The 12,575-nt window shown below is 40.5% G+C and overlaps 1 protein-coding gene and 1 non-coding gene across 2 annotated transcripts; one reads left to right on the top strand and one right to left on the bottom strand.

Moving 5' to 3' along the window:
- Nucleotides 1–404: 404 nt before the first annotated feature.
- Nucleotides 405–11,875, bottom strand: wdr45b (WD repeat domain 45B). Its single transcript, XM_051416830.1, has 10 exons — nucleotides 11,491–11,875; nucleotides 10,212–10,286; nucleotides 7,415–7,516; nucleotides 6,584–6,671; nucleotides 6,082–6,176; nucleotides 5,201–5,391; nucleotides 5,005–5,090; nucleotides 4,139–4,240; nucleotides 3,872–3,993; nucleotides 405–2,972 (listed from the first exon to the last, which is right to left on the bottom strand). Exons 1-10 carry the CDS (start codon nucleotides 11,555–11,557, stop codon nucleotides 2,866–2,868), a joined length of 1,035 nt encoding a protein of 344 aa, XP_051272790.1. The 5' UTR covers nucleotides 11,558–11,875; the 3' UTR covers nucleotides 405–2,865.
- Nucleotides 11,876–12,082: 207 nt separating this feature from the next.
- Nucleotides 12,083–12,155, top strand: trnar-ccu (transfer RNA arginine (anticodon CCU)). Its single transcript has one exon. It is a non-coding gene; the product is annotated as a tRNA-Arg (tRNA).
- Nucleotides 12,156–12,575: the final 420 nt, after the last annotated feature.

The raw sequence follows: 12,575 nt of genomic DNA, 5'->3' as shown, positions 1-12,575 counted from the left end.
CTGATGTCAGCCTGTCACGCAATAACGAGCACTTTCATTGGACGTTCTTTGATGATTTAAGGATTACACTGTAGCCCGATTAGCTGCAGCTGGCTGAGGTGATGTACTGGACCAGTTCTAAAACTTGTTCTACCCATTAAAGCAAAGGATTGGGGTTAGGTTTATGCTCAGTAAAGCTGATACATTGATTGGCCATGATACCAATATCTTTGAGATAGGTTCGGGACAACAGTGCCAACATGAAACTACAAAATATAAAAAAAAAAAATAATTTCCTCTTAGAGATTTACAGCTATGCTATGCATGCTGGAGCATTTCATTTCAGTTGGACTTTAAGACACTCTAAAATGTTTATGGGGCCCTTAAGTACAACACTGACCGTATAAAAGGTACGAGACAGCCCATAAAGTTTAACTGTAAAAGCAGATGTTACATTTTATTCACAAATTTTAATGCAGGTTTTTACAATCATTCTGAGTGTGTCAGAAACAAGTTGGCTTTTCAGTTTGTGCAGCGTCCCTACTGTGGTCGGTGACCGCCGAGTGCGGTGTACGTTCAACAGAGTGACACCTGCAGTTGTACAATCCGATGCAGAAAGCAACACAAATGAAATGTGTTTTTGCACTGAATCAACAAAAAAATGCTGTCAATTAACATGACATATGAACAAAACGGTAAGATTGAATTTTACATTAACACAGTTCTACTTATCCCTATGTGGTGGATCCACACTGAACAGATCTTCCTGTTTATGGCCGCGGGCTTCTACAAAGCACTTCAGAGTCCCTGATTTGCATTAGCTGAACTTATCAACGCTGTTAGGGGCCACGGTGAAGCGGTTTACGGAGATATACCAACACAAGACATAAATGACACTCAAAATTACGAGTGTTGTCAGGATTTAAACACAAAGTAGCACACCACTGAACCAATCAACCTTCAGAAGATTTCTCATTCAACTGTACTGGGCTAATAACCAATTAACACTCAACATAAAGCGCAGTCTTCAACCGTTTTCAAAATAATTCCAATTATTTCAATATTCAAATATTTTTACAGTTGATGTGGACTGCGGAGTAGAAACAAACAATCTCATCCAAAAGATTTTTAAGATCTGTAAGATTTTTGTGATTTAAGATGGAAACGTGTGTGTGTGTGTGTGTGTGTGTGTGTGTGTGTGTGTACGTGTGTGTGTGTGTGTGTGTGTGTGTGTGTGTGTGTGTGTGTGTGTGTGTGTGTGTGTGTGTGTGTGTGTGTGTGTGTGTGTGTGTGTGTGTGTGTTTGGTTCTTAAGATTTCTTGTTCAGGTAGGAACAACAAACCCAACTTTAATAAACTTACAGAAACAGTTTAACATTTTGGGAAATACACTTTCTTGCTGTGAGCTAAGAAGGTTGAAAATCGCTACCACTGCAGGGTCAGCAGGGTAAATATAAAGCTGAAGCTAGCACCTGGTTAGCTTAGCTTAGGATAAAGATTGGAAACATGGGGAAAAAGTTAGCCTGGCGCTTCCAAATGAACGCGTTATATCTTATTTGTTTAATCCATACAAAACTCAAAGTGTAGAAACTAAAATAGTCGACAAAGTACCCCCCGTGCGCGTACACTTCTGTTTGGTTCGGTACAGACTGCAACAAGAACTAGCATGTAAGTGCTGTAAGTGAAATCTGCATTTTGGCTCATTTCCTGTCCGTTGTTGCAGTTAGCGCTCCCCTCATCACCACACTGAAATCCTGCTGCCGGCCCTGGAGGCTATGTAACACAAAAAATATAGCTTACAGCGCCTTTCATTTCACAGCTAGACTTTGTTGCCATTGGAGAGAGCCAGGCTAGCTGTTAATGCCAAGCTAAGCTAACCGGCTGCTAGCTGTAACCTCATATGTAGCATACAGGCATGAGAGTGGTCTTAATGTTCTCCTCTAACTCTCAGCAAGACAGCAAATAACCGTATTTCCCAAAAAACTATTTCTTTAAGCTTTCTTGGTCACGTGGAAACAAACTCAACTTTCATAAGTGCTTAACAAAAAACAATTAGGGGAAACATATTGCACAATGTGAGAAAAAGGAAAAAAAGTGTTCAATTCTTCTGCTGCTACTATTCTGTACAGTTTTATGTAGTTACAAGTTCAGTCTGGCGCGTTGTGTTTATACAGTGAATATAAGAAAATCTAGTAATACTAAGGTGACGCTTTACAATGCAGGATCAGTCAGTTCCACGTGGTACGATGAAGCTCAAAGACAGAAGGGGGAAAAACCTTTCTGATCCTGCTCTGTAAACACCTAATATGGTACATTGGTATATACACAAACACACATATGTATATATGACAACAGTGCACACATACAGATTCTCTCCTGTCTCGAGGCACTCCCTATAGTTAGGTTAGGTGGTGTTAGTTGACAAAAATCTCAATATTTTCATTCCGTCTAACTATCAGAATCATCTTTCTGATTAAAAATAGCCATCCTTTGTAAATTCCTCGGAAGACGTCTTAAAAAGCGGCATTGTTGTCCATTCAAAAAAATAACTTTCCCTCTTTTCTCTAGTGTTTGCTTTGGGAGTCAAGTGGGCACCCGTGTCCCCTCTGTCCAGAGACAATCCCCAGGAGTCTGTGAGAGACAAAAGTCTGCGTCTCTGTCTGTGCTTCCACGCGTTCGTCATTGCTGCGAGGGTTTCCCCGAGTCTGTGTTTCTCTTCCTTTGTCCTCCCTTCATCTGATGCTCTTTCACAGAGTCTGTCAAGATAAGCAGAAACAAGGGACCTCTCCTGCCTCCTCCAACGTTAAAAAAAAAAAAAAAAGGGAGAAGAAGGGGAGAAAAAAAAAAAACAGGCTGTGTAATAGCGAGTCTCCGGAGGGGTCAAAGGTCATATTTTCTCATCGGTCATCTCCAGGAACTGGGCGTACACATCTCTGGAACACTCCCCTTTCTGGTTGAACAGGAACTTGTAGTAGCTGCCGTCAGCACAAATGGCTGCATGGTGGAGGGAGAGAAACGAGTCAGCAAACTGAGGCCACACACAGACAACCTGTGGGCATTTTATGTTACAGTGCGTGCTGCTGAGAGAGCGACGTTGTTAACGCATGTTTTTGGGTGACCCTAAAATGACCAACAGTGACTGGCAATGTCACCATCCACACCTCCTCTCTTTGCCCCCACTGTAACAAAAACACTGCGTCTGCTAGGTAACGATACACTCAACTCACAACTCCATACAATTCATGATACTGGTCAGTTGTACTGGTGCGATACAGTCAGGCACCCCTGATGCATGGATTATTGTGTGGAAGTAGAATATGAACAGTATTGATATTTGGCGTCTGCACTATGTTGGCCTCATTGATGGCTGTTTCTACACAGCTTTGTCTGCGGGATCAAGAATGGGAATTTCATTTTCCGACATAGCTGAGAAGCTACCTAGCTGACAACATAAGAAATGACAGCATAGAAATGATGAAAGTCATGACTGATGCAGCTCGACTTACAGAACATATTTCAACACATTTCTTTGATCAGTGAGTTACTTGTTACTTAGAGAACTCAATATCAAGTTGGGAATAATCTTACTGTTCCTCTTCGTTTTCTCATCTGAGTAAGTAGGATTGTGTTTCTTGCGCTGACCTAGCAGTCAACAGTTAATGTACAGTATTATCACTGATAGAAATGATGGCCAAAAACTACCAAAATAAAAGCCAAGAGAGAGGTGATCCTTTAAATACCATAGTACAGATATCCCATGACCTGCAGCGATCCTGATAATGTCAACCAACATACAGAGCGACCCATGAGTCTCCTGTAAAGTCCCTCTGACTCTGTGACAAGATGAGACAGCCTTGTATCCTGAAAAGCTGTGCGCTGTGAACTGAGCTCACCTATGACAGCATTGGGCTCGGTTCCAAAGGCACACACACAGGGAGAGCCTGAGGGGACCTGGAACTTGGAGAAGCTCCACTTGGAGCTGAAGTATTTGGGGAGAAAGCTGGCTGAAGCCAAACTGCAGAGAGGACACAAACAGAACACAGGCTCCAATATCAACATTTAGGTTTTCTTTATATTTATCTTAATCCAGATAAAGACAAGAGTTCATTATCATGCAGTAGACAGATAACTTATATAAAAAGCCTTCAGCAGAGACTGACCTCGACTGTTTGTTCCTTTTGGGGTCCTCTGCAGCAAAGATGTGCACTGTGCCGTGGTCACTGGACACGCAGATGAGGGAAGCATCCTGGTTGAAATTAATGCTGAAAAAGACAGAGCAAATGGAATGATGAGAACAATACAACCACAAGCTTTCATGAGCTCAGTCACGTACTGATAACCCATGTGTCCATTCTGAGAGGGTCAACTTGGTAAATAACAACAAAAAACTGGAATGGAAATAGAAAGATTGGGTTGTTAACTGAACTGATGTGTGGACCGTGACTGAAGTCTAATGGGAAATATAGACCCTAAAGCTAGACCATGTGGGAACCACTGATACGGTGCAGCAGATTCTAGCCCCATCACCCATAAAACCTGCCCCTCTCAATCTCACACACTTTGAATATGGTTGTAAAACATGCAGTGTTGCATCAACTTTTAATGAGGTCACCATATAAAGACTTCCTTTAGTGTCATTACATCATCCACACTCTCACAGTGACTCTGCAAGGAAGTGATCTGACACACCTTACAGAGAACTGAAGAGGAGATGGAGAAATGCAACTCTTAGTCACAGTGCAGCCGGTGCAGCCGCAACTCGTCAATATGAGTGTGCTCGAGGCTTTGAAGAGCAAGTGGTGCAAATGAGACGACAATGTCTGGAAGAGCTGTCTGCACACAGCCTGCTTTGTCTTTGTGTTGTAAAGTAGAAGAATTGTTTTTGAACAATTCTGCAGATGTTTTCAGCAATCTTCTACATCAGCATCAGTTTTATCTTGCTATGTTGTTCATTTAATGTCATGCACAGGAACTGTTGCAATGTTATAAAGTAAAGATGTGATCAGCATTAATGCTCAATGCTCACCAGTAAATGTTCGCCGTCTGAGAGCCTCGTCTTAGCTCCTGTATGAGCTGACCTGCAGATGTGTCGAAAATTCTAATGAGAGTCCCCTGTGGAAACAACACGGGTTAGTCGCAAGTCAGCAACCACAGAAGAAGTGTTCAAACATGCAGTATTGTTTTTTTTGTTGTCAGTTCACTTTTGCTCTAGGTTGACTTACTTTCTCTGATGCAGTAGCTATTCTCGTGCCCTGCAGGTTTAGAGCGATGCAGCATAGCGCCCCCTCATGGGCAGGAATATCAACAGGGGGCTTCTCTGTGTTGGCCAGGTCCACTATCTGCACGTGGCCCGAGTGGGTCCCGGGGAACGCCAACAGAGAGTTGTTGCTGTTGGGACACAGCACACACAGACCTGCGGAGGACGAGGGAAACACTTGGTCACAATGTACAGCTGTGTCACATTTATACTGACTCTTTATGGCTGCAGCATTCAATAGGAAGCTTTGAAAATTTAAGACTAGACTAGACTGCAACTTAAAATAAAAAAAATGTGGGTCTAAAAGATTCTTAGGGCTGCAACTAATGATTATTTTCATTATCTATTAAATTGTTGATTATTTTCTCAATTAATCGATTAGTTGCTGTCCAGAAAATGTTAGTGTTTCTCAAAGCCCAAGGTGAAGTCCTCAAATGTCAAATGAAAATATTCACATCTGAGAAGCTGAAATCAGAATTTGGAAATGAATACATCAATAATGTGTGATCATGAGAATTATCAGCATATTGTACTCAGCTTCTAGTGTGTGTTTTTAAACTACCTTCCTAATCAAATGCAATGTGCTTGTTATTAATGACTCCTGATGAAACATAGTTTGGAGACCAGACAGACTCGTTGTGAAAGATCTTGTAGTGTGGGACCTCCTGGTGATCAGTCACCGCAGTGAAAACAACAATAACTTCGAGACTCCCGATTACAAGACAGATGGTTGTGTAGTGTGAACAGTACAGTGATCTTACTCTGATACAGTCATGTAGTGTAACCAGTGTGTAGAGCAGAACACACTGATTTCAAGTCAGTAAAGTTTAAACAGAGTGGACTGACCTTTGGGGTTGTAGCAGGTCTCAAACACATGCAGCTGATGGGGGTTGTGGGTAAAGGTGAAGACTTTGATCATTGAGTCCAGGACCACCACAATCCTAAGAACAAAACACACTAAAATCTTAACTTAATGTCCAAAAATCTACTCTCATAGCATTCAAGTGTACTATTAATCTGACACCTCCAGGGATGAAAAGAGCTCAACTCACAACGAATGGGAGAATCAATAGATACCAAGCAAAGTACTGGTATGGCTGCTTCATTACCTCAGTACTGCTGTGTGATTAAGTCCAGAAACATTTGTGAAAGAGCGTTGTATGTCTGACACAAAGCTGTGCCTTAAGATGAACCTCCCATCTGCTCATTGATATATTACAACACTTCTTTTGCAACACCAATGATGAAATAAATTCCATCGACAAAATGACAGAAGACAATCCCTGAACAGCTTTAAAAGTTGCTTTCAAGTCCATTTCAGCCTTCAGGGTGGGACTTTTAGTTTTACCTGTCGCGCCGAAGTTTCACTGCTTTGACTTCTGTTGAGAACTCAATCTCAATAACGGTCTTCTTCTTCAGGTCATCCCAGATCATCACTAGAGTGCCAAAAAGGAAGAATATTCAACACAGTGACATAAGTAAAATGGGCCAAGTGGGGTGCTAATTCCTGCAGGGTTCACCAAGTACAAAATCTTTTAATACTACATAGACAGCAATTTGATACCGGTGTCACAATCATACTGGCCAAAAGTGTGCTAGTATAATGGTAATCCAGTAGGGATAATATGACCTAGAACATAGCTTATTTTATTATTCAAAAATAACTCCATATGATGTAATTAATTGAATTAACACATGGATGGATTAGCTGACAAAAAGATTACATTATTGCTCAAATTAACTCCCATTATGAGCTTTGTAGCGACTTTGGCTGCAGTAGGGAGAGTGTTTGCTGCAGGTCTGATGGTGCTGACTGAAACGCTACAAACAAGCATTGAACAGCCTCCTGTAACACAATCCACTGTCACAATAACCCCACTTTTAGTTTATGGGTGTGTAACGGCTGCCAAAGGCCTGTAATCACATACACAAACATTTTTATAGGTAACATCACTGCCTACTGCAGGCAACAGAAAACTTTCTTTACTTTTTAGAAATTTAATTAAAGTCTTTTTATTTTCTTATGTTGTCTTTTTTGAGGAACTTCACCAATTTTTAAAACTTTACAAGACCATCATTTGTCAGAAAAGAGGCCTGGCAGAAGTCCACTGCAAACAATACTGCTGGCATTGTAAAAAAGAAACAAAAAAATGCAATCCATCAACAAACCAAAACATACCTTTGTTGGTTGGGTACTTGGGTTTCTTTCCTCCTCCCACGAGGGCTAAATAGTTACACCTGAACAGCATCTCCACGTGGCCGACCCCGCCCTCCAGGAACTCTGAAAGTCAACGTCATCGGTGGTGAACGTCAATAAGAACAAGTACAACTGTTAATTACTGGAAGAAAAGAATGGGCCCCTTATCATCACAGCTGACTGTGCTTCTAACATCTGCATACTGCTTACTCATCTCTAATGGCTCAGCTCCCCACAACAGAGCCACAGTGAGAAAATCCTCTGCATTCCACACAATGAGAACCCACCCCCAGCACACATAACATCAGCAGGACAGAGGACTGCTGTAAAGGCCTCATCAAACAACTGCACATGGATAAAATAGAAAAAGACCACACTTGGTCCTGTGTGTGAGTACTTGGTCAGCTCCTGACCTCTAGCAGTTCACTCCTTAGAGTTAGAGAAGTAACGTTTGGAGGCGGTCATGTGCCAAGTCATGTGGGAGGAACTTCCTCTTGTATCCCTTCAGATTTAATGAGTTGCAATTCTGCCTCAATGCTTTGTTCCTGCAGCAGAAGTGGCTGGTTAGGATTATTTTTCTGCAGTCGTAAGCCAAATAGCTTTGAGCGAGGACTTAAAATTAGTTGTCAACCACGGAGCCTTCCTCTATTGTCACAGTTTGTGGTGGAAAGGAACCGTTTAACAAATTGTCTGCAATGTCAATTTGTCATTAATTTGCCAATCCATGTTTTTCCTTCATGATATTTTTACTTAAATGAGTGGTTCCCAACCTTTTTCCTTGAGGGACACCTTTTCTATAATTTAGTAAACAGACCCCTGACTAAGTGACATATTATATGGATATTTCATGTTGTATTAAAAACTGTACAATTGATCCAAATAATGAACTCAGTAACTGCAAGAAGTTTGTGTAAAAAGAGTGATTAGGATGTATTTTGAGCGGATTTTTTTTAACAAATCATACATAGCGAATAAGCTTCTTTTTTGACTAATTCAGTGTTTTGTTGTCCCTGACAGTTGGCCATTGTTCTATCAGACAATTTACTAACCCAGGTTGGGAACCACTGGTTTCAAACAAGGGACATGTCTATTTTTACAATACTATCACAGTAGATTTGGTATTTGTATCACACATTAAGCACAAAGAAACCTAAAGTAACAAAAAAAATGATGCCATCGCACACACACACACACACACACACACACACACACACACACACACCACACACACCTTGTCATTGTTCAACAAAAATAAAATGTAAAAGATTAAACATAATGGTACTGCACCACTTATAGTATTTTCTGGAGGGAATAAATACAATAAGACTAAACATCCAGGGCACCAAAAACAAAGTCCTTCTCATTCCTGTATCAACAGAAAGGGCTGGAGCCAACAAATAAACGACATCAGGTAGAACAATGAACTTGACTGCCATCAGCTAAATCATACTGTAAATGTGACTCCTTGATAAAAATGTGGCAGATTGGTTTTTCACGGCCTGGTGCAGCTGCAGAGGAAGGATTGGAAAAAGGAGCAGCATCCTCAGTAGATGAATTGATTGTGTTTTATGGCAAAGCAGTAGAGGTGTGAAGTCAACTGACAGAAGATAAATCAGCAAGTATTTTGTTAATTGATTAATTATTTAATAAAGCCAAAAAACCCTAGTTCTAGCTTCTCATATACTGCTTTTTTTGCTTTATATTACTGTAAACTTTAGGTTTTAAGACTGTTGGCCAGAAAATACAAGACATATGACACCACTTTGGGCTCTGGGAAACTGCAACTGGCTTTTTTCACTATATTCTGACATTTAATGGACTAAACTGTTATTGGATGGATTGAGAAAATAAAAAAACTGACAACAGAACCAACTGTTGGTTGTCCACATCATGTGCTCTGACAATTCAACTTTAAATGGGCTTAGAATTACATCAGTTCATTCGGGGAAAAGATTTACCTATAATCAGTGTCACGATATTTACATGTAGTGTGTTTAGTTTGAAAATTGTGGCTCTATTTTCCTCTCATAGTCTAGCCCGACAGAAATGAGGTAACACCAGGGAAACTTATATTTATACTTGGTTCATGCTCTGCCTTCTTGTTCCATTACTCCCTGTTTAAAAAAGGACCATTGTCTTGTTCGGTAGATGCATTTTGCTAACCTCACTGACAAGCACATTGGATTTCCTGTGACTACTTCACAATACAGGTTACCTTGTGTTTCACCAGTTGCTTTTGTGAAGCTAAAGTGGTGAGAAATGTACTCTGTAACATAACACTGCATTTTTACTGCAATAAAAGTAGCTGACTGCATTTAAATGAGAAGTTGGCTGTTTGGCTGGGAGCTGGCGCGCATGGAAAGCTCTGCACCGGGTATTAAATGATTTAATAATGCAGGCATTTCGAGGAAGACGCTGTGCCGTCTTATCACATAAGACGTCTGGATGAGAAAACGCACTACTAGTTCACCAGTCCAGTAGAAAAAAAGGATTTTTAAAAACAATTAAAAGACAAATGCGGTACAGTGGTATGCTGGTTCGAATGGTGTTCACACCAAAAATAACCACTCAAGTCAGCCGTTCACACTGACCTAAACAAACCACACCAAGGGGGTAAACACACCAGGGTTCAGTTCAACCAGCCTGATCAAAGCGACAATCAATATGTCGCAACTTTCAGTGAAAATGCATGTAGGTATACACTCTTCTAATAAAATGTGGGGCAACCATAAAACATATTCTTGCAATTATAAACATTAATGTCTGCAGAGCTTGTTACCTTGTTTCTCCTTCTCCTTAAGAGGATCTGTGTTGTAGACACGGAATCCATTCTCCATTCCACAGGCAAAGCATCCTAGAGAGACAGAAGAAGAAGCAGCCGTCAGAAACTGATCACTAACGAAAGATGACGGCAATCAACACTTGTTATCACATCAGGAGCTTTTCACAGTTATCTTTCACCATGTAATCACCCTAACACCCTCAACCTTTACAGTAATGACAACACTCAACATAACGACACTGGGGTGCTCATTTCAGCTGGACCAACTGGCCCTAGTGCAGTGATAAAAGACAAACACAGAGCTGACACAGAGCATAGGACAAATTATTAACCTCTGGAGGAATTCATATAAAAGTGACACACCGTTGACACATGACAGTGATGTTGAGTGCCATAGCTATTCTCTGTGGGGTCACAAGAGGTTAGGTTAGCTTAGCTTACTTTACTTTACACTACCATCACCTCTGACAAAGCTACCTTGCACCACTAATCTCATTATGTTGCAGTTAAGTTAGACCAAATAAAAAGAATACTTAAACTTCACGGCCTGTGTAAATGTGTGTGGGTGGGGAGCGAAGACAACACTCAACAACAGTCCTGAGTGTTACAATGTACAGAACACGGATTCACAAAAACATATACATTTACCTAACGTTACATTTGAACACTGGCAACCTAATAAAAGGACTGGGGTTAAATTAAACGCAGCAAACACAACAATAATCCAATAATGCGACAATAACTGTCAAATTTAGCTTAGCCGGCTAACGCTAGCGGTTACTCCGTTGTAACGTTAGTAACGCACGGCTCGTGTCATGGTCGATGGAAATTCAGCTTTTAGTTAACGTTAGCTAGTTCACCTAGCTGCATATACATTGTTCTTATTGAGTGCTTAAACTTAACACAGATGTTTGTATCCAACCTAACGACCCATGTCACGTTGACCTAACATTAGCTGGTTGGCTGACTTAAGTGTTATCTATAACTGACAACAAAAAAGCTAAGTTCATGTTAGCAGTAGCTGGCTAGCTACGTCAGCTAGCTACTGCTAAAGCTAACATTAACTTAATGTTCGGTACTTTGAGTTAACGCTTGAAAACGGCGCAGCAGTATTATCGGTAGATACCGTCAAGCATATAAAATATAAGTTTTATTTTGTTGTTAAACAGTTCCATGGTAAATATATGCTCTGGGAAGACATCTGTTTAGCAACGTTAGCTTAGCATCAACGACGTTGCCAATTTCCATTTGGGAGGATAAAAAACACATGTCATACCATGATCCTGGTTAAATCCAGCATAAAGGAGCCCATTCCCGTGAGGATTAGACGGTAGTAAATTCATTATTTTAACAGAACAACCGAATGCCAGATAACAGGTTAATCCAAAAGCTGCTGCCTGAACAGCTAACCGGCTACCATTCCTCCAGAGTCTGCTGGGCAGAAAGAAGGAAAACAACGGAGGCTGGTTCCTGCTTGTAGAGAGCTGTCACCACTCAAGATCAAAGGGAGTTTTCGTTCAACTTTGATAACGTATAAAAAAAAAAATATCTGACGCTAAAATAATCTCATAATCATCTGCATTAATGGTATTAACTAAAAGTAAACACGTATCAGTGCTTGTGAGAAGAGCACTGATCAAAGACGAGTTTTAATCACCACCTAACTGCGACTTCAGCAGCCGTTATCCATTATTTGATTACGGATCTGATGTGGTTACTGACGTGGCATATCGACATCAATGACCCAAACACACACTAAATGTAGCTAACGTTAGATTACTAGTAGATTGAAATATGGGGGGTGACGTTGAGATCTATGAGATCATGTACTGTATTTAATGAGACGCTACATTACATTCATTTATCTAGCCCCAGTGGCCTAATGGATAAGGCACTGGCCTCCTAAGCCAGGGATTGTGGGTTCGAGTCCCATCTGGGGTGAAACGTTTTTGAGGTTTCAGTGATTAAAAGCTGCTGAATTTGTGAATAAAATATGTTGTAAATATACGGAAAATAACCACCGCAATGGATTTCTGTTAGTGTCATTTATACAATAGATATGAAGTACAAATGCTTCATCCAGTACTATACGGTCAATTAGGCAACATTACATTATTCATTTGGTGCTGCAATAACTTCACAGAATCAGTTGAATGAGTGATATAGGGATAGCTTTGTAATGAAGTTTGACACAATCTGTGGTTGATGAAATAAATGTATAAAAGGTATAGAAATGTATGCAGTGACCATGTTCAGCTGATGAAATTGACTTTTAAATAGCATGTCTCTCATATTGTACTGTTTAGTTTTTATTTATGTTTCCACTGTTATATCTTTTCAACATGTTTTGGCAGGAAAACC

Source organism: Dicentrarchus labrax, unplaced genomic scaffold, assembly GCF_905237075.1.
Source record: "Dicentrarchus labrax unplaced genomic scaffold, dlabrax2021, whole genome shotgun sequence".
NCBI classification, from domain to species: domain Eukaryota; kingdom Metazoa; phylum Chordata; class Actinopteri; family Moronidae; genus Dicentrarchus; species Dicentrarchus labrax.
The sequence above is the reverse complement of the archived record's forward strand: the minus strand, read 5'-3'. Positions and strand labels throughout refer to the sequence as shown.